This window comes from Centroberyx affinis, unplaced genomic scaffold, assembly GCF_046629955.1.
Source record: "Centroberyx affinis isolate AG114_WGS23_722 - 3 ecotype Tasmania unplaced genomic scaffold, CSIRO-AGI_Caff_v1 ptg003461l_1, whole genome shotgun sequence".
Taxonomy (NCBI): Eukaryota; Metazoa; Chordata; class Actinopteri; order Beryciformes; family Berycidae; genus Centroberyx; species Centroberyx affinis.
In genome coordinates, this window is record NW_027281425.1 from 11,700 (window position 1) to 34,469 (window position 22,770).

General features: G+C 48.1%; 1 protein-coding gene across 1 annotated transcript; it reads left to right on the forward strand.

Moving 5' to 3' along the window:
• Positions 1-624: 624 nt before the first annotated feature.
• fscn1a (fascin actin-bundling protein 1a) lies at positions 625-18,835 on the forward strand. Its single transcript, XM_071539481.1, has 5 exons — positions 625-1,643; positions 11,694-11,850; positions 13,525-13,646; positions 15,357-15,524; positions 16,264-18,835. Exons 1-5 carry the CDS (start codon positions 803-805, stop codon positions 16,470-16,472), a joined length of 1,497 nt encoding a protein of 498 aa, XP_071395582.1. The 5' UTR covers positions 625-802; the 3' UTR covers positions 16,473-18,835.
• The last annotated feature ends 3,935 nt before the right edge of the window (positions 18,836-22,770 follow it).

A 22,770-nucleotide genomic window follows, 5' to 3' on the forward strand; every position in this document is an offset into this window, starting at 1 on the left:
CTTCTCCTCTCTTTTCCTCTCCTCCTCTCCTCTCTTCTCCTCTCCTTGTCTCCTCTCCTCTCTTTGTCTCCTCTCCTTTCCTTGTCTCCTCTCCTCTCTTCTCCTCTCCTTGTCTCCTCTCCTGTCCTCTCCTTGTCTCCTCTCCTCTCTTCTCCTCTGCTTGTCTCCTCTCCTCTCCTCGTCTCCTCTCCTCTCCTCTCCCTTTCTCCTCCCCTCTCTTCTCTTCTCCTCTCCTTGTCTCCTCTCCTCTCCTTGTCTCCTCTCTTCTCCTCTCATCTCCTTGTCTCCTCTCCTCTCCTCTCCTTAGAAGTCAGCAGTATTCCTTATCATTTTTTTCAGGTCAGGAATAGTGTGTGTGTGTGTGTGTGTGTGTGTGTGTGTGTGTGTTGTGGGGACAGACAAGGGAAGGAGAGAAAGGAAACAAGGGTGATGACAAGATTTAGTTAAAAATGAACAGTAGCCGCAGAAGAGCAATCAAACTAAATCCTCCTGACACTTCAGCTCTGCTCCCAGATTTCTGTTCACAGAGGGGGCGTGGCCAGGAGCGCAACGTCACTGATCGGTATATAGGCTGCAGCTGTGGCGGCGGGCTCGCGCTGTGAGACAGAGCACTGAGGACCGGCGGCGCGCGCTCACACACTCCCACTCACCCACAGTCACAGGCACACACACACATACACTCCCCAAACAAAGAGAAGCACGCGAGGCAGAGCATCCCACCCTTTCAGGCGCGAGCTCACTGTGCAGAACCCCCCCCCTTTTCCATCAGACCCGGTCCAGGCTCGAGCACACAGAACCGACCATGTCGACTAACGGTGCTACCAACGGAACCAGCGACATGCTGCAGATCCAGTTCGGTCTCATCAACTGCGGGAACAAATACCTAACGGCCGAGACGTTCGGCTTCAAAATCAACGCCTCCGCCACGAGCATGAAGAAGAAGCAGATCTGGACTCTCGAGCAGAGCGGTGACGAAACCAACGGCAACGTCTTCTGCCTCAAGTCACATCTGGGCCGGTACATCGCCGCCGACAAGGACGGGAACGTCACCGGAGACAGCGAGACCCCGGGGCCGGAGTGTCGGTTCATCATCACCGCCCATGACGACGGCCGCTGGTCGCTGCAGTCCGAGCCGCACGGGCGCTACCTGGGCGGCACCGAGGACCGGATCATCTGCTTCGCCCAGACCGCCTCGGTGGCGGAGAAGTGGAGCGTGCACATCGCCATGCACCCGCAGGTGAACATCTTCAGCCTGACGCGCAAGAGGTACGCGCACCTGAGCTCCAAGGTGGACGAGATCGCCATCGACCGGGACGTCCCGTGGGGGGTGGACTCCATGATCACGCTGGTGTTCCGCGAGCAGCGCTACCACCTGCAGACCTCCGACAACCGCTTCCTGGGGAACGACGGCAGCCTGGTGTCCAAGACGGACAAGAGCACCGGCTACACGCTGGAGTTCCGCTCCGGGAAGGTGGCGTTCAGGGACTGTACCGGCAAGTACCTCGCGCCCTCTGGGCCCTCCGGTACCATGAAGTCCGGCAAGAGCGCGCGCGTGGGCAAGGACGAGCTGTTCGTGCTGGAGCAGAGCCACCCGCAGGTCGTGCTCACCGCGGGGAACGAGAGGAACGTCTCCACCCGGCAAGGTAGGTGTGGGTCCAGGCTGTGAGTGTGAGTGTGTGTGTGTTCAGGCCTGGTGGTCTGGTGACAGCATGGTGTGTGTGTTGGCAGCCATATAGCCCCTGGCAGAGGAAGGGTTAACGTGATGGAATGTCAGACTGCAGCCCCCCTGCAGCCTACACACACACACACACACACACACACACACACACAGGAGGACATGCATGACAACAAAGACACACACACATATACATTAATTTGGAATATAGGGCAAGAGCAGATGGCCTACATACTCACAAAGACATGGGCCTGTATGTATTTCCTCATACTAAATAGATTGTTTGACAGGAGCACTCATCCATATTGTAGATGGCTTGAAAACTACCAAACACACAGCATAGGCCTGTGTGCCTCCATATATTAAAGTGCAGGGCAAGAGCAGACAGTATAGATGAGATTCACAGCACACACTTTCACAGGCTCAAGTTGAATCCATCAGTTTTGGTTCCCACGATTTCCAAAGTTGGCCAGTGTGATGTGCACACACAGCAAAGCACACCTAGTTTTCCCACAGTAGCTGTGACATTCTTGAAAGGGAAGATCATAGTTGGCATGTAGAGCTGCGCAATTGATTATGTGTAGTTTGTATATCGTGATTTTAGTTTCCAGTTCATAGTCGTAGAAAAAACTGTCAATATTGAACCATTTCACTTCATTTAGAATGTCCACAAAAATGCTCAAAACGCTGCTAAGGTGCAAAAAGTGTGTAGAATAGAAAGATAATCAGTATTATCATTTCAGCCATGGTCTTGCAGCCCTAAATAACATGGCACCCAAAAACCATACAGGTCTGCTTTGACAGCAGCCAGTGTGCAATCAACCTAAATCCTTTGTTAGACATCTCACTCAAAGTACAGCCTTTGGACCTTTGCAAGCATCTGAGAAGTCGAGGCAAACCGGCTTATGGTTCAGATGTTGACACGCAGGCGTAGGACGTGTGTTTATACACAAACACAAGCTGTGCTGGCTGGTGGGCGGCTGGAACTCCACCGCTGATCACAGGTCTGCTTATCAATAATTATCGGGTGGATACGTGACCTGCTCAGGAGAGAAGCAGTCCGGGGGAAAGAGGTGGGCACACTTGGCCTGATTATTGATTTTCAGATCAAATCGCACGGCTCTGGAGTGTGCGTGTGTGGATGTTAATTGCGTCCATGTGTGCCTGGTCTGCAGCTGTATGGGCTGAGTGGGCAGAGATATGAGCTTGTCTTCCTCCTCTTTCTTCCCTCCTTCCTTCCTTCCTTTCTTTCTTTCTTTCTTTCTCACCCCTCCTTACCTTCCCACGTTATCCTTCCCTATCTCCTTCCATCCACCCTTCCTCCCTTCTCTCATTGTGCCTCCCCAACTTCTTACCATCTCCTTGCCATCGTCCATCTCCTCTCTTGCCACCTTCTCCCTTCACCCACCCCCTCCATTCAAAACTCACCCTCCCCACCCCCCATCTTTCCCCCCCTCCCCTCTCTGAGCTTCAGGCCTGGCTGGTATGTGTCTGTAGTCATCATCAGTCATATGACAGTAGTCATGTTGATGGGTGTCTGGTTAGATGACTGCCCTCTGGCTCAGGCTGTAGACCCCCTGGTAAGGCTGACAGTGGACACACACACACACACACACACACACATACAGGGCCCTTTTAATCAGGACCCAGACACCCCAGTGGCATGGCTGCTATTGATTAAAGGTTATGGAAGGATAGAGAGGAAATTGGACAGCAAGGGTGAGGGAGGAAAAGGCGAGCACAGAGTGTTGACACCCCTCCACCCGCCTGTACCCACGTCATTCCTCTCCATCAGCCTAGATAACAATATGAAAATGGCAAAAGAGGGACCAACCATCCATCCATCTTTATTTATCCCTATAACATGGCTCCCATGGGCCTTGAAAATCCTTTAACGTTTAATTCAAATATAGCATCCAAATTCATGACTATGCCTCAGTTCCCTGGATCTCTCTCCATCCTAGAATCAACACGAGGGACATGAGGAAAACCCTGTGATGGAGATTTGTGTTGATACAGCAGCAGTTTTAAAATTCAGGATTTCACCATGATTTCTTGACTTGACAAGAAGATCATGAGTCAAAAGAATGAGGCGTCTATGATGTCTGATTTTGACCAATATCATTCTTTCCCTTGAAACATGCCAATTTGGAGTCCTTGAACTTCATCAAACAAGACATTGAAAATCACTGAAAAGTACATGATGTCCAAGTGAGTGTGGGAACCCTGCTATACACCCCAGAGAATAGTCAGAGGAAAGGAGATTTTAACAGAAAGAAGGCTTACTACCTGGATCTAAACGGATCTAACCAGAGTGCAGTGGAATGTGGATAAGATTTAGGACGAGATGGGAGAAAACGAGTGAGAAAGCGGAGGGACGACGGTGCTGTCTGCTGTAATGAACGATTGGAATATAATTGATGCCCTGCGAGTCTATATTTAGTCTCTGGTCAGAGGAATACACTGGTGAGAATACCGTGTGGTTCAGTGGTTTCTCTCCTCTTTTCAGAAAGTATGATCTGCCATTCTTTTTCCCCCCCCCGTTCCATCTATTTTCCTGTCACACCCTCCGCTTGTTTGTTCTGTCTCGCTGGTTTATTTACTCAGCATAGGAATATTCATCCACTTTCTCAGTAGGCGCGCGGCCACCGACAATGATCTGCCGTTCCTTCTCCTTTTTCTCCCTCCTTCTTGCTCAGTCTCGGGCACAAAATGGAGGCCAGTTTTTGAAGGTGAGGACGGCCCAAAAAAAGGGTTATAACATCAAAAACCGGAGAATACTGTCAATTTCAAACTGATCCGCTGAAATTAGATGACGGAATACACTGAAATGAGATAATGAAATGCATTTTATTAATCCCCAAGGGAAAAAAAAACCCATATCTGCCAGGCACTTTGCTCCATTAGATTATGCTCCCTATTATGCTCTGTGCAGTTTAATGAAATGCCACAGCGACATTCTGCTCATGCAATTGTAAAGGATGAGTCTCTACTATGCAATATCATTTTGAATTATGCTAATACAATCAACAATACGTTCAGTTAGGATTTATCTCTGCTTTTATACACTAGTAAGAAGTGATTTTAGGTAGACTTCAGCACAGTCAAAACTAAAATACATATTGGGATATGTTTTAGCATTGTATACTGTAGTTCTTTATTGATCACCATAGGGAGATTCTCAGAGGTCAAAGGTCAGCAACAGAGCAGCGCCTGTACTGAGTCAGTGTCTTGCTCAGTGACACTTCAGCAGGGAGAATGCTAGCTGACATAGACACTTGAACCCGGTTAAAGGACGCTCTCTCCCACGGTACCCAAATCTTTACATAACGAGCAGGCGGTTCTAATCTGTAGAGGAAGACTGGATTTACCCCGCCAAACAACTGGATCATTGTAATATGGATTAAATGCTGAGCGGAATTAAACTGGCTCCAGATGTTTTAAACCGACAGCTGCCGGTCTGGCTAGCTCCTCTCTGGAGTGGCTTATTTACTCGGCGGACCTGAGCCAAGATGGCGGTTGAACTGGGGTGGCTTCCATTAGCAACCGGAGGGGCTTTTGACGTAAGCGAGCTCAAGTGGGTCAGTCAAAAAGCCGCTCTGTCCAATCGAAAACGGTTCACGGTCTTGGTCACAGCAAGCCGGTCTAGGCATCCTTTCATTTAATGGAGAAATGATTTGTTGAGACTGTCAAAAGTGCCGAGACCCACATGGGAAGGGTTTCTACTGTTAGAATCCATTTGTTCCCATTTCTGTTGACATGCAACCCAGTGCTTCCTCAAGTAGCTCTGCGTTTTTAATACTTTTGCTCTCATGAATCCAAACTATTGCCAAACAATGATGATAAACTATGCTGAATTATTTTTTGGACATCATCCTCATTCACTGCAACACTGTTGCCAACAACCTCCTTCTCCTCACTGTCATAAATAAGTGTCATACATTTCTTTCAGTTGTCTTCACCTGATCTGCTATCACTGCCCCTCTAGTTTCTGATTGGCTAACAACTGTTAAGCAGGCCTCTGACTGGCCTACAAATCAACATCAGCTCTACATGTATGTTGGGACTGTCCAACAGAAGAGATCAGTGTAACAGATGCGGCTTTGTTATCTCACATGTCAAAAATGCAGTTTGAATTTAATGATTAATCATGCAGCCTTAGTGGTGACATCAGGAACTGGGGAGATTTCAGAAAGACATTCTACAAAGATCAGATATCAGTCATATTTCTGAAGTGCTCCAAAACTTAAACCCAGAACAGAAATTCAGCACTTTGGGACTTAAGATGTCCTAGCTATTAAATTATTAAAACATGCTAGTAGTCCTGTCGAACCAACAGAAACGGGTCCCATTTTTGTTTTGCAACCACAAGTTTAAGCAATATTACATGACAAGTTGCAACAGCCCATCCCCTCCAGATTCAGCCGCCCTCCGGTCATTTGCGCTTGCAACATTCATAAATTCCATTAATCTGAGTCTGTGCTGTTGCTCATTTCCCGGTTGTGACATCCCCTCTCTTAATCCCTGGAACGGCGATGGCCACAACTCCCCGGGAGGCCGTTTAACGACCCTCGCATGGACCGAGACACAATTACTAGTCAGTTAGCCCCGAGCTCAATGGCCTTCTAAGTGGCCTGTGCTGCCCCTGAACTGCAGTGTGAGTGTGGGTGAAAACGGAGTGCCCGGCCTGTCAGCTAAATGGATGAGAGAGAGAGAGAGAGAGAGAGAGAGAGAGCACCATATCCTGCTGGCTGCTTGGTGTGACCACTGAGTGCTGACTCCTCTCCGGACACACAGCAGCAGGGATAGTGACGGATGTTAGAGGCCAGAGTCCTGCGGGGACTGCACTGGTTTCTGGATGGATGGATGGGCTCGATCCCTCGTGGGACTGGGCTGGGTTTTGTGTCAGAATAATGAAATGTACAGACCGAGAACCAGTGGGCATTGGATGATATGGTAATAAGGCAGAGCACCTTGAATGTGGAATGTTTTCTCAGCCGGTGACTAACCCCCACCCCCCGGTCTATGAATGGAAATATGCCCGGTTGTTTGGATTTACAAGCATCGGTTAAGGCAAATTCTTGTGCGTCTAGGCTAGTCCCTGCAAGACTCTGCCGGTCCTGTATGAGCAGACCGAGAGAGAGAGAGAGAGAGAGAGGAGGCAACTGTGGCTCCATTTTGTGTCTGGCTGTGATTCAGCCCTGACACCCTTTCTGTCTGCCTCACCCCCCGCTGGCAGGAAATGAGACACACACAGAAACGTGGACACGCGCACACGCACACACACACACACACACACACACACACACACACACACACACACACACACACAGTGTTCCCACTAACTAGACACAACCCTGACCTTGGCTGGTGTGTGTTAATCCCTGCAGCCTGAAGGGTGATGATTTGCCGCCCCCACAACATCAACACACTCGCACACATGTACAAGCGCACACACACACTCAACCACAACCGTACAAAAGAAGCCAGGAAGCGATCCGTTCATGCATCCTTGGTAGCGTTCTCCGGCCTCGACCGGGTGTGTATGCTGGCGCTTTAATGTGTTTACGGACCTTCGGTGTGTTTGTGTGTTTTCAGACGGTGTGTGTGTGTGTGTGCGTGTGCCAGGGGAGCCGCCTCACAGCCTCTGCAGAGCGCCAGGGAAGCTCTCCTCCTTAATGTCTTGTATTTTATTATGGCCGGTCTTCAGCCGGTCTCCAGTGTGTCGTTCTGCTCCACTCCGGCTGCGTCTCCTCACTAATGCCCACTAATTCACAGCAGAACGCCGGTTTCTGGTCGATTTTTTGCAATACAGTGAACAGGGAATGGTTTTAAAGCATATTCCAAAAGACTCAGACTTCTATCAAGTGTAACTGGTTTTGACCGGTCTAGCTGCTCACTGTGTGTCTGTGGTGTGATCTGTAGTAGGAGTAGGAGTCTATTACTGTGGTATGTGCTGGTCTTTCTCCAGTCTTATGTGTGCTGCACTGTCCATACTGTATGAGCTGTGACGTATAGGTCGGCACTGTATTTAGTGTGTAGGTTGGCTATGGTGTGTGTGTGTGTGTTTGGATCGGAACAAAGACAGATGATCTGGCTCCTCGTTTGTGCCCCAGCTGGTCGCCTCCTCAGTCAGGCCTGCTGAACAATAGGTCACAGACACACACACACATATATACACACACACACACACACACCGAAGACACAATTGCACTTGATACAATCGTGTGCGCTCATGCCGGCCCACTGGTGCCGAGTCCTGCTGGCTCACAGGAACCGATGCCAACAATCTGTGCCTGCCACCAGCAAGCCTGAATAATGCGGTGGGTGGGGTGGACACAAAGATAGAGGGGGTTATTTTCAAGAGCGGTGTTTGGTGTGGCTGCTGCTGCGTGTGTGTCTGTGTATGTGTGTGTGTGTGTGTGTACACGTGTGTGCGCGTTTGGTGTGGTTGGGGAGGATTCTGCATGTGTGGCCGTACATCTTTTGGTGTGGTTTTTCCGAAGAGGGAAGTGGAGTGTGTGTGAGTGCGTGAACCCTCTTTCCTCCTCCTCCTCCTCGATTAACCCTATGAGCTTCAGAGACCCAGATACGCCTACCCTGATGCACGCACACACACACACACACACACACACACACACACACACACACAGGCTAACCCTGATGAGCAGCCAGCCTTGGCCTCTCTCTGAGGTCATGGCTGAGGCTCCAAGGGCCTCAGGGGGAGCGTTTTGTCTCTGTCAGCCTTGTAAGTCAAGATGTGTGTGTGTGTGTGTACCCACCCATCTCTTTCCATCCCTGTGCTGACCTGTGACCACTTTCAAGGTGTGTGTGTGTTTGGGTGATTGACGCGACACCGAGCCGCAGGCTGTAGTGAAAAGAGCAGCAGAGTAGATGATGTCTCTCTCCCTTCCTTTGTTTCTGTCTCTCTCTCTCTCTGTTACAAAGTGTCTCTTTATTTAGGCGCTCACATCAAGCACCCATTAATCTGTCCGCTTCCCTTTGCTTTCAGAGACCCAAATGTCCCATCCAGTCCACGCCAGATACAACAGACCAACCAGCCAAACACCACCAAACTTCCTTTTAAAAAGAATCTGGTTTGTAAATTATGTTCACAAGAACGAAGTGAGATGTTTTCTTCTAAAACTCAAATTCAAATGACGTTAGGGGGGTATTCGGGGTCATTTCCTCTAGGTGGGATGGCCAAACACCTCACCAGCTCAACAGTAGGGTAAACACTGCTTTACAGTTTGCTGTACAAAATGCAAAGTACACGTGTTGTCAGTTTCCTGGTTTATTTTCATATAGTGAAATGGGACGGACAAAAACAAAACAATAAAAAGTGGCATGCAGTGCAATATACAGCCACAAGCAATAGCCAAATAGACAATAAGCATATATACAAGCAGTGCTATTAGCAGTTAGAAACAAGAAAGCACAAGAAAAAATATAGATACCGATATTTTTAGACTAAAGTCCCGATAGCCGATATTTTGGGCCTTTAAATTTGACAGTTTCCATGCCAAAAAATTCCAAGTACTCAGTGTTTTATTAGAATTTTAATCTTGTCAGGGTGGAAAAGCCTCTGAAACACATTTAGGACACACTAAAACTCTCCATTGAAACCCAGAATAATGCAATTCTTGAGTCAGCAGCTCTTCAAGCAGGGTGACCCACCACACCTATCCAACAGCTGGGGAAATTCTGGGATACATTAAACCTTTTAGATGAAGAATTGAAAGGCCAATATCGACCCGATATGTTTCCAAACCGATTTATCACTGGGTCCTTTGTATTTTTCAGATGTTGAATGATGAATCAAAGGTCATATTTTTCCCCTAAAAAGTGACTCATAGCATTTTGGAATAGGACTGTTCACTAGGCTGTTCTCTAATCCCACTGCGAGGCTGTTTTGGATGGAAGCGTCTCTCTCTCCCCTGCCAGAGTAAATGAATGGGCTCTCCTCTGCCACTGTAGTGAGTACCTGTGTCGGCCATGTAGGAAGCAGCAAGGATTAGGTAAGAGTCCAGGCTTGTTTGAGTTATCGCCGTGACTTATAGCAGGGATCAAACGCACAAACGCTCCAACAGAAACACCAGGAGAGCTCAGTCAATCCCCCCCCCCCCCCCTTCTCCTTTTCCCCCCCTTATTCTAATATGTTCCTTCAAACCATCCCTCCCTCTTGCTGCTCAATCTCCATTTCATCTTCTTGACCAGCTCTCTCTTTGTCTTTCCTTCTTTACCTCTCTCCTCCTCGCTCTCCTTCCCATTTCTCTCTGCCTCCCCCCCTCCTTCTTGTTCATCATCTCTGTGCCAGGCGGTCGATTACTGCCATGTGGTTCTCATCTTGGCCAGTTATTTTTCCTTCTCAATCATCTGTGTGTGTGTGTGTGTGTGTGTGTGTGTATCCCCACATATTTCTGCAGAAACTCAATCTGTCCGCAGAGGCCAGAGTTCCCGGGTCGAGTTTAGTAGGCACTCGACGGGAGAGGAGACATATTTTCTTTTTCAAACGCAAAATGTGAACAATGATTCTTGAGTGACAGGCAGCTTAGGTAATGCCTCCTCTGTCACAACACACACTGGACTAGCATGGTGGCCCATACACTCTTAAAATAGCGGAGGAGTTATTTTGTGATGAAGTGATTTTTTGGTGAACCCATTTTCCCTCAACCTGCCTCCTCTACTTCTACTTTATAATGATTTCCTACATTTCCCAGAATGCCTTTAAACAACCCACCAGAAAATGTGCCTGGACCTGCCCCATTCAGCTGTGGGTTATAGTGTAGGTGGAGAGGGTAATGGTGATGTCATTGTAAGAACAAAAAAGCACGGGGTTTTCCAGTCAAATCACCCCTTTACTCAAAACGTTTGTCTTGTGGCTGCATTGCATTCTGGGCTATTGAGGCTGCTGTCAGTGGAGAAATTGTTCTCTCTACACCACCAAACAAAATGGACCCGGAAATGCAAGACGCATCACCAGTAGCTGTTTTGTTTTTTTTAGCGCTTTAGGGTGGATTTTCACTTCTTTAATGTGGTCAGTGTGACTACTTTAGCCAGTCGGCCGCTAGAGAGAAAAAGAAAGATGGAAAAAGTGAGATGGAGAAGAGGGGGGAGGGTCATGCATGAAAGGGAGACGGGTAGAGAAGGGTAGGGAACACATGAGTCTGGCGATTTGTGTTCTCAAACACATCTTTCTTTCTTTCTCTCTCTGTCTCGTTCCCCGTCTCCCTCCCTCTACACACATTTACACAGCACTCGAGCCGCCAGTCCATCTCTCTGTCAATCCAACCCCCTGGCTATAGGTCCACACACCATGACATCACCCTCTACAATAGCACGCATTGTACTGCATGAAGCGTGTGTGTGTGTGTGTGTGTATATGTGGGGGGAGAGTTGGGTGTGCGTGTGTCCATCCTATATGACTCATGTTTGCTTACTGCTTTGTTGCTCTAAGTGCTTAAAGTGGGTTTGATGTGTTTTTAATGAGGTCTGGTGTTCTTTACACATACAGGAGGATGTATGGACACACACACACACACACACACTTGGCTCTCTATTCATTGTATATAGATGCCACTGATGTGAAGATGCTTGTGTCTCTGGTTTTTCAGCTACTGTGTTTAGCGACTGTCCACCATGGGGATTAACCCTTCAAACTATTGGTTGGGCCTGGCTGGAGCATGACGTGTGTGTGTGTGTGTGTGTGTGTGTGTGTGTGTGTCTGCAGCTGTGCAAAATCCCCCTCTAATCCCAACTGTCTGATGTTGCTCATTTACTATGTCTGATCCTGACCACAGGACGGGTGCTGGGATGGGTGTGGGTGTGTGTTGGAAGCGTTTTGGATGTGTGTGTGTGTGCATCTGGTCAGTTGGTTGCTATTGTCGATTTTCACACACCTTCCCCAATCTGCAGTGCCTGTGGCTATTTGCGGCCTGCAACATGTGCGCTCGACCGATGACTGACTGACTGGCCTACATTTTAGCTAATCGCCCTCCAATCCTCTGACCCCGCCCAGGTATGGACCTGTCGGCCAATCAGGACGAGGAAGGGGACCAGGAAGTGTTCCAGGTGGAGATGTCTCGCGAAAACAAGAAGTGTGCGTTCCGAACCGCCGCCGGGAAATACTGGACCCTCACTGCCAACGGTGGACTGCAGTGCACCGCCTCCACCAAGTGAGATCACACACACACACACAGATATCATCCCTCTCTATTCTCTCCTGCCCTGGCCTAGTAAGATACGCATCATAAACTGTAAGACTCGCTACAACCACACCTGTTCCATTCTGTCCATTCACTGTTCTCTCAAAAGCAGTGATTGTGTTCTCCAGACAAGTGATTGTGTGGTTGTGTGTGTGTGTGTGTGTGTGTGTTGGTCTTGGAGAACCCGACACCGGCCCGTCACAGCTCTTAGGCTGTAGTCCTCCCTGGTAATTTGAGCTGAGGTATGACTTAGGAGTTTTGTGTGTATTGCATGGGGTGGTGGTGGTGTGTGTGAGGGAGGGAGGGAGGGAGGGGTGGGGGGGTGAAGAGTGAGTGTGTATGTGTGCTCATGGCATGTCGTGGGAGGTTGAGTGCACTTGAGAAGTGTAGCCTGAAGAGAGGTTGTGTGTGTGTGTGTGTGTGTGTGTGTGTGTGTGTGTTTTTTCTTTATGCCCAGTGAAATTAGGGTAGTGTTGAGGCCAGAGTGCTGGCCGTTAACCTTTGACCCTTGACTTCTGTGCCCCTGCCCCTGTGAGGCCCCAGACAGACGCAGGAGTGGAAGCTTAAGACACTCTCCTAGAGGTTCCTCTTGTCGTCCTTCACTACTTTGTTTCCTTTCTCTTTGTGAAACGAAAAATCAAGCCACATATTGAAGAGCTCTAAGATTCAGAAGATTCAGTGATGAATCAAACAAACTTAAAGAAAATGATATGCTTTCCCATGTATGTTCATTTGAAATCCCAAGATGCACCAGTGGAGTGTGGTACCATATGGAAACTATAGGCTATAAGGGCAAATGTCAAAGGGCAAATACATCTGCACAATGGTGATGTATATACACTTAGTGGACAAAACATTAGGATGGTGGGGAGAGGAGTTAATGATGGTTTTTAGACAATCATGGGTTGTACACAGTGGGGTGCAACTCAACACTAGGAAGGACTTTGTAATATTTTGTGTTGCTCATCTAACATTCATGGCAACAAAGAGGCCAAGGTCCCTGAGGTTATTTCAGCATTCCTGTAGAGCACAATAGAACCTTGATTCAACACCAAAATGGCCCAGAAACATGTGCTGGGTTACTTTGGGGCTGACCCCCCCCACCCTTCTCTCTCATTTTAAGATAAGGGAGAGCAGAGAGTCGTCGACACTGAGGGATCACAGGGCAGAAGGGGCTGCAGGAAGTAACTGAATTCCTCCGACACATTCTTGAGATTTGACTCAGTTCGCTCCTCACGCGCAAACATCTTTTCTTCCCCCATCTCTCTGCTGGACAATCTCACAGCCATGCTAGAAAATAAAAGCCCATTTTGAAAATGCACTCAAGGAATTAACAAGCTCCTTAGTAGAACACCTTTACCAAAGACTACAAGTGAAGCTTATACCCTTCTCCCATTAGACCTAAGCCTGCCTATCCAATTACCTCACAATTACTTAAGCTCTTGATAAAACAGCCAGGTGTTGTTTTCTGAGCAACAGGAGAGTTAAATGTATACGTGTGTGTGTGTTGCGTGTTCACACCCGGCTCTCATGCAAGAGTGTAACTAGATGACTCACTGCCATGTCAATTTAATTATCCCTCTAACCTCTCACTTTCTCTCTCACTCTCTCTCTCTGTCTGTCTCTCTGTCTCTCTGTCTGCAGGTCAACTAATTGCTACTTTGACATTGAGTGGCGTGGGAAGAGGCTGACTCTCCGGGCTGCCAATGGGAAATACGTCGCCGCCAAGAAAAACGGCCAGCTAGCAGCCACCATGGACTCTGCAGGTCAGTGTGTTTTGGTTGAGTCGACGCAGCTCATCCAGCGCCACGGCGGCTGCAGTGTGGCGGTGACACCAAGCAGACAGTGGAATTCAGGAGTGTAGGGATTAAATCATAGCTTGACGTTCCAGATGTTTGTACCGAACGCTTCCACACTTGTGAGCATACTGGCTCTGGCAAACTTAGTTGTTCACTCCTTGTGTTTTAGCTTTGTTGTTTGTTCTGTTGCAGGCTTTTAATCCGTTCTTGATCTGTATGTTTATATTCTAAAGTGAATCGTGCTGATTGGAAATGTCATTAGAAAACTCTTAAGCAAGCCGCGGACACACTGGCCCAGATTCACTAAAGGTTTACTCAGAAGAGTGCACACTGTGTCACCACACTAAATCAGAAAGCCATGCTCTTCACTAATCATGTGCAATGAGTGGAAAGCTGCCTAATCACGCTGGTTAAAGAATAAAGCCTCATTGCACCTGTCATGGTCATGCATATGTAAATGATATGTAAATGTAATCATTTCGCCCACATATTAATTCATAGGCCAGACCATGCAAATCAAGATTGCACCCAATTCACCAACACTTCACAGCACCAGCACACCCAAACGATTGTAGCGGATGGGAGATCTATGCGGCACAGGCCAGAGCTTGTCCGTTCAGAGCGGCTGCTGTCTCTGCTGTGAGATGCAGCTTCATCGCCAGCAAGTCAGGCAAGCAGGGGAGAGTCTCAGACCGGATCAGAAAACGCTCCAATTATAAAGGGCAGGAGGGTGCCAGCCTTAGTGGATTAAAGCTGAAGCATGCAATTTGTTCTTGTATTTTGTGATGAAGGGGACTGCTGGCTCACACAGTGCAGTCGAGGGCATGTTTGTGCCACCGCTTGATTTGCATAAATCTCTTAGTGAGTAATACGACAACTCTGCACTCTTGGCTCAAGCAACTGAGGTGCAAAAAATACAAAAAATGCCCTTACATTGCAATCTTAGTAGTAGTAAATCATAGTAGTAGTAGTAGTACATCTTAGTAGTAGTACATCTTAGTAGTAAATTATGGTAGTAGAACATCTTAGTAGTAATACATCTTAGTAGTAGTAAATCATGGTAGTAGTACATCTTAGTAGTAGTACATTTTAGTAGTAATACATCTTAGTAGTAAATCATGGTAGTAGTACATCTTAGTAGTAGTACATCTTAGTAGTAGTACATCTTAGTAGTGGTAAATCATGGTAGTAGTACATCTTAGTAGTGGTAAATCATGGTAGTAGTACATCTTAGTAGTAGTACATCTTAGTAGTAGTAAATCATGGTAGTAGTACATCTTAGTAGTAGTAAATCATGGTAGTAGTACATCTTAGTAGTGGTAAATCATGGTAGTAGTACATCGTAGTAGTACATCTTAGTAGTGGTAAATCATGGTAGTCGTACATCTTAGTAGTAGTACATCTTAGTAGTGGTAAATCGTGGTAGTAGTACATCTTAGTGGCAGTACATCTTAGTAGTAGTAAATCTGTAGTAAATCTTAGTCCTTGCTGAAACCATGCAGTATGTGTGGTAGTTTTTGAATGGAATACAGATTTTGACATTTATACATTTTAACCAGTGTGTCCAGTCAGTGAACGCCTGTAAATCAGTACTTCAAGCAGACCTCGATGAAATCAACCCTTAAGATTGCTCCAACTAACGTTCCCCCGCGTCCGCCCGCCCCCGTCCCTCTCCAGGCGAGTCCGAGGAGTTCATCATGAAGCTGATCAACCGGCCCATCATCGTGCTGCGCGGCGAGCACGGCTTCATCGGCTGCAGGAAGGTGACGGGCACGCTGGACTCCAACCGCTCCTCCTACGACTACTTCGCCCTGGAGTTCAGAGACGGAGCCTACAGCCTGCAAGGTGGGTTCTCCCTACAGAGGGCAGAGGTCAGGTGTTCTGCGGACACGGCGTGAGGAAAGACCTCCCTACAGGCATGTGAGGGGATTAAGTGGTTCATTCTCTGAGCGATCCTCCTTACAGACTTAACTCCTTCACGGCGCCGCTGCCAGACAGAGGGATTTGATGCGGCTAATTTCACCGCCTTTACAGTATGTGTTAAGTCACACAAAGGTGGTTTTAAGCCTAATCTTTTTGTTCCCTTCTCTTTCTCATATCTCCCCCCCCCCCCCCCCCTTTTCTTGACTTCCATCACACACCCGCCGCCCATTTCTTTCCCTTCTCCCAACTCTAACCCTTTACACCCTTACCCATCCTCTCTTTCATTACCATTTTTTTCTCCATTACCTCTCTCCTCCCTCCTCCTGAACCCCCTCCTCTCCTTTCTTCCATCCTCTCCTTTCCTTTATCATCTCCTTTCATCCATCCTTTCCTTACCTCTCTCCTCTCCTTCATCCTCTCCCTACCTTCCTCCTGTCCGTTCCTCCGTCTTCTTACCTCTCTCCTCTCCTGTCCTCCATCCTCTCCTTACCTTCCTCCTCTCCTTTCCTCCCTCCTCTCCTGACCTTCCATCCCCTCGTTTCCTCCCTCCTCTCCCTTCCTCCTTCCTCTCTTTCCCTTTCTACTTTCCTTTCCTCCCTCCTCTCCTTACCTTCCTCCTTACCTCCCTTCCTCCCCTCCCCTCCCCTCCCCTCCCCCCCAGACTCGACAGGTAAATACTGGATGGTGGGCAGCGAGCAGTCTGTGGTGAGCAGCAGCGACGCGCCCGTGGACTTCCTGTTCGAGTTCTGCGACTACAACAAGCTGGCGGTGCGCCACGCCGGAGACGGCAAGTACCTGCGCGGCGACCACGCCGGGGTGCTGAAGGCCAACGCCGACGACCTGGACACCGCCACGCTGTGGGAGTACTGAGGGAGGAGGAGGAGGAGGCGTCACCGCGGCAACGCACAGCAGCACTACCCCCCCCCCTCCCACCGTCCATACATCTACCTATCCCCCTCCCTACCTGTCTATCATCCCTTACTTACGACTTAACATGTTGACGAACTGCACAGTGGCAGGAGGGAGGAGGGACGGATGGGAGGAGAGAGAGAGAGAGGGGGAGACGGGAGGTAGAAGCCTCTGCCGTTTTTTTTCCCCCTTCTCTTTCCTTCATCTTCATCTCTCCCCCTTCCTTCCTTGCCTTTCTCCCCATCCCTTCCCTTCCCAGCTCTGCTCTGCTCTGCCCGACCTTTTTATTTGTTGCCATAGTTACCGCGGGGCTGTGCACTTTTCCCTGCTCCGATCTGGTTTGCTGCTCGACCCCCCCCACTCCCCCTCCCCCACCCCCGCCCGTCACTCACTCTCTCTCCTCGCCTTACGATTGGCCCCCCTCTCACTCGGTTGCCCCCCCCCCCAACCCCCCCTCCCCTCCCAGAGCAGAGCCACCTTAAAGAGCCCCTCCTCTCTAAATGCCCCACTCCCCCCACCCCTCCTCACCTTGTCTTTCTATTAGTCTCTATTGTCTATGTGAGCAGCACACGGTGGCAGTATTTATGGTGTCGGACCTGGTCTGGTAGATCCGTTTCTACCCGACCCAGTCTTCTAAAAACAGACTCTCCACCGGATCAGATCTAGGACGGCTGGTTCTAGCTGACTGGATCTAGCTGGGCCGGTTCCACATGAGGCCTGACCGTCTGTTTCTGGAAGACTGGGTCATGTAGAAGCGTCTTTTTGTATGTTTGTCTGGAAGAACAGCTGTCTATCACTCCAGGTCTAGTATGTTTGTTTCTAGAGCAGGCGCCGTCGCCTCGCTCTGTGTGATGATTATGTGATATAACTGGAGCGGATCTGCTGATGATGATGAGGATGATGACGATGATGATAAAGATATCGAAGATGATGTAACTGACGGGTTTAACCCCCCTCCCCCCTCTCTCTCTCTTCATCTCAACTGTAAAATATTCAAAATGTAAACCCAGTTTCCTGTGTCGTTCTCTAGCTGTGTTCTCATTGGCGGGGGGGGGGCGGGGGAGTCTGATTTCCTGGACCGAAACAGGATGTAGGAAGTTGAATCAGGAAGAAAACACTTGTCCTCCTTTCCCTCCACAAACTAAAAATGTCCCAAAAAAAAAAAAGTAAAAAAAAATGGCGCGGTCACATATGTTTACTGCACTCTCCTGTCTTACTGGAAGAAACACCCGCTGACAAAAACAGATGCATTCATTTCTTTTTCTATATCCAAGGCACAGACATTATCATGGGTGGGCGTTAGGTCGCCATAGCAACTGGACCGAAATGATCTCGAGACTCTTTTGAAAGCTGCTTTCTGCCAAACGTAAACCTAATTAAACCCAAACCTTTGATACTGGACTAACTATCATCTCACTCACACACACACACACACACAACTGACAGAACTGGAATCTGGTGCTCTTCATTAACTATCTCATACACACATACGCGATGAAGCCTCGACCAAGAGACTGTAACAGTGCCCTCATAACCTAAATCTGCTTCTTCTTCTTCTTTGGTGTTAATCCCCGTCCATCTGCAGTGACACGGCTGAACTTTTGAGCCGTGTCGCGACTCCTGCAGGAAAACCTCCTATAATTAGATCAGACCGAATCAGGATTCCTTCTCTATTGGATTCCGCTGATCCAGACTCATCAGCGTAGGTGAAAAGGAGGGGAAAAAAGAGGAGAAGAAGCTGACTTTAGGGTGTTTCGGCGATGCACGTTCTGCTAAATTTGTCTGCTGTCAACGTCTGCTTGTTTGATTTCCATTGATTTTCTAATGCAGCAAAGATTCTCTCTGCAGTAAGACGCTCCGCTCGAACGAAACGGCGTCTTCAGCCATCCCGTTGACGTGGAAATCAATATGGAAAACCAATCGTTTCTGTCCCATGAAATGATACACAATCATGGCCAACTCTTTTTTTTTTTTTTTTTTTTTTTTTTTTTTGACCATTTCAGCAAAGAAGGGTAGAGAATCCCAAGCGAAATAAAGAGCGCGGTTCTCGGCGTCTCCATGGCGACCGAGGACCAAGGTTTAGACAAACGGATGTGGAAGGGCAAACATGTGGTAATGACTGTGCCTTACTCTGAGTTTATGGGCAGTAGGAAAATAAAAGGAAAAAAAAAAAAAATGTTAAAAGAAAAGTCCACATCTTTGCTTTGTATAACTGGAACTTCCTTTTGTATTATTATTTTGTATAATTTTTTTTTTTGATATTGTGGTTTAATCTTCCTCTCGTGCCATTGGTTCACCTGAAATCCAACGACCAATAAAACTGGGATTTGGAACACTAACCTGCCTCCTGTCCTCAGTGAGTTTTAGCTTTTATGATTCAGGGTTTTTTTGTGCACTGAAATATTCTCTCTCTCTCTTTCTTTCTCGCCCTCCATCTTGCACAATGAATATGTAACCGTCAAAACATCATGATTTTTATGGTTTTAACCTGCATACTTATGGAAATCACAGCCTTCCTTGCGCCGCTCGTTTCTCATAATATAATCACAATGCTACATACTTGGTTGCCATCCAGGTTCTGACCACAGCAGCTCCATGTGCTGTCCCACTCTCTCACACACACACACACACACACACACACACTCACACGCATATGGAAACACACTTTTTTTTTTCCTGTCTCCTGAATAGAGCCTTTGTGTTGAAACGTTTATTCTGGTGCAGGGAAAGGGCAACCCCCTCTACAGACTCTCTCCTCTCTCTCTCTCTCTCTCTCTCTCTCACACACTCACACACTCACTCACACACACACACACACACACACACACACACACACACACAGACACACACACACACAGCATCCAGGGTGGTAATGTAATGATGGAGCCTCCAGAGCAGGTCTCTAATCCATTTTCCCCCCGTCAGGCTTGTGGATCCCAGAGGAACACCCAACATGGCAAAACAAACACACACCGCCCCTCCATCCATCCTCCTTCCCTCATCTCCTCCTCCCATCTAATCTCCCTCTCTCTCTCTTTCTGTGCCATCCCAAAGTCTGTCACCACCTCCATCCCTCCACACTCCTCCTTCTCCCCCCCCCCTCTCTGCTCTGCTCTTTTTTCCCCTCCCTCCCTTTCTTTTTTTTCTCTCTCACCATCTGACTGAACGATTCTGCTGAAAAGATGAGTCACTCAAAAATATGACCCAGATCCCAGAAATGGGCGCAGTGGTTTGTGGGTAAAGTGTCAGGCTGCAGGCAGAGCCGGCCGGCCGGTCCTCTCTCTCTCTCTCTCTCTTTTTCCGCACTCTCTCATCTTTCCAGGCGAACGAGTGACAGAGAGAGATGGGGGGGGGGGGAAGGGAAGGGAGGAGAGGCTGTGTGCGAAATGGCCGCCGTCTCCACCCTCTCCTGCGACTCCCCCCCCCCCCCCCCCACCCCACACACACACACACACACACACACACCCCACCGTCACCATGGCAACACCAGCTGCTGGAAACCGGCAGGTCTGAATTGGAGAGGGGCGTGAGGAGGAGAGAAAAAGGCGAAATGTCGAAACCTTCATCACAGCCGCTTGACACACCAACATGCAGACTGAATGGGGCTGGTGGGGCCCGTGTGTGTGTGTGTGTGTGTGTGTGTGTGGTTTGAGGGGGGCTGGGGTGGGGGGAGTGGGGGGGATGCAGAGCTCAGAGGGTCTGCCTTTGATCAGAGAGGAGCTCATCATTGAGGAAACAGCACAAGCCCCCCCCCCCCCCCCCCCCATCCCTCCACCCCCTCTCCTCCTCTATGCTGCTTCCTTCTCTCCCCCTCTGTTCTCTCCTTCCCCATCTAGACGACTGCAGCTTTATCGGCCTGCAGAGAATGTGCATGAAGAATGATTAATGTGTGTGTGTGTGCATGTAACATCTCTTTATCTTTCACCTGTCTGCCTTCCTGCTCGCTCTCCTCTATTCTTCTATTCTCTGCATTGCTGAAATCAAATCTCTGCGTCCGCTCATCTTTTCACATCATCCAGTCAGCCAGGCAGGCAGTCAGCCAGTGGGTCAGTGAATAATCTCTTTAAGGGAAACGGCAACATGGGTCTGTGCAGGATGAAGAGCACACTATGACAGGTCAACCATGAGAGACAGAAAAGGCTTTGGCTGCAAACGTACAGGCTACAAATGACACAATGTATGTAGAATCTGGTAAAAGGTCCCAAAATATGTGAGTCAAATAGGTATAATACACTCCAAATCCTCCAAAACTTAGATTATATGAGCAGCCATATAAAGGTCACAACAGAGCCGCACAGCTGTAAAAGCACACACTCATTAAAAAAACACACACACTCATTAAAAAAGACGCACAAACAATAACAGACACAAACAATGTCAGGGGAGGTGGAGCTGAAGCAGCAAATATTGTCTAGGGAGCACATGCTGCCAGACATAGGGATTTAATATGCACACATACACACACACACACACACACACACTCTTTGATATAATATCTGACTTGAGGCGTGAAGGTCGTCTGGGTTGCTATAAAAAAAAAAGGATGCAAAGAATATACAGTGTGTGTGTGTGTGTTGGGGGGGGGGGAACAGCTGGAGACACTGATATGGGAGCATGCACTGTAGTTACAGTCACACACACACACACACTCACACACTCACACAGAGCCAGAATAACAGGACGTGATATTTGTGCATCTCAGGTGTTCCAGCAGATATGTATGGGTCATGTCTGGTTCATATTTTCTTTAGTCAAATCTGTCCCATTCAGGGGAGAGAGTCAAAAATACCAACTGAGTGAATGGGCTGACTTGTTTTCAACATATTTGAATAGGGAATGGTGAGCAACAGGCTGTGAAATTACTGCTGAATTGTCAGATTTACACCCGACATTTAAATCTCAAGGCAGATAAAAGATGAATGGAGATTGTGCTTAGATGGAGCTCCAAGCCACATTTTAAACAATGAAAAAAATGATTTTCAGCATATTTACCTTCAAATGAGGCTCAGTTCTCCATCTATAAAAAGAAAATCGAACTCCATCTGTTAATTTTTCCCTAATAATTTCAATTCTAATTCAGGGTGCAGACTGGACCTAGACATGTGTATGGATGACAGAATTGCATAGGCAGAAGTCTCCTTTACTGAGCCTTATCACGCCGCTTAAGCCAATCCTTTGTTCTGTGAATTAAATGAGTCATTAGCAGATAATTCTCTATAATACTATCCAATTATAATCCAGGATCTGCACGCAACGTCTGGCAGGCCCGGGGGCCTCTTCAAGGACTAGAGCAGAATAGAACCCAGTAGAATAGGATTTCTTTAGAACGGAGACTTGATTGTTTCTGGGGGTTCCGGGACGGCAGCAAGAGTCAGGGTCGAGGGTCACATGGTTTGGGGGTCAAGGGTCACAGGGTGATTACACACAGCTTGAACAGCCGTCATGCTGGAGGCGTCCCATGACTGGCGTAAACATGGAGTCACACACACACACACACTTGTACAACAGAAGATTTACGATGGAAATATTTTTCTACCTGCAGACTTTCATTCAACAAGCCTTGGTTGGTGCTATAAGATGCTGAAGCACAAAAACACACTACAGGGGGACAATTCCTGTGACACACACAAGCTGATTAAAGCCCATTTCTGCCTCTCACACAAACACACAGACACGCTCTTACTCATACCACCCATGACTAAAACCATTAGGCGCCCCGGGCTACAACGGGGAGGGGCTCACGATGGTACTTTTACAGTCTGCATGCAGAAACAAGGGGCTGTAAAGTGTGTGACTGAGTGTGTGTGTGTATGTGCGTGGCAAAGTGATTTGTCACACTTACAACACACTCGGCTGAACAAAGAAGTCCCCTCTCTCAGTAACATCACAAAGCTCCCGCTGTCTCTGCGCCGCGATTGGTGGAAAGCAGCCTCTCCGTCATGTGATTGGTGGACAGCCTGAGGGCTCAGTTATCATGAGTCAGCCCCTTTTTTTAGCGTGTGAGACGAGGGGGAAAGAGAGAGAGAGACATACGGAAAAAAATGAGAGAGAGACTCGGTCCAACCCAGCCCACAGAAAGAGAGACGGGCAGAAAGACAAAGAGGTAATAACACAGATGGAAGGAGGGAATTAGAGTGAGAAAAGGAAGGGTTTGTTTTGATGCGAGGTCTCATGATGGAGAAAAACACAGCTGTCTAACACGCAAGAACCAGAAGCATGTGAAATGCGAAAACAAAAACTTTATTAGAAAACAGTGTGC

Coding starts and splice junctions, on each gene's coding strand:
- fscn1a (XM_071539481.1), top strand. CDS start 803: ATGTCGACTAACGGTGCTACCAACGGAACCAGCGACATGCTGCAGATC. Junction 1,644..11,693: donor GAACGTCTCCACCCGGCAAG/GTAGGTGTGGGT, acceptor GACCCCGCCCAG/GTATGGACCTGTCGGCCAAT. Junction 15,525..16,263: donor CGGAGCCTACAGCCTGCAAG/GTGGGTTCTCCC, acceptor CCTCCCCCCCAG/ACTCGACAGGTAAATACTGG.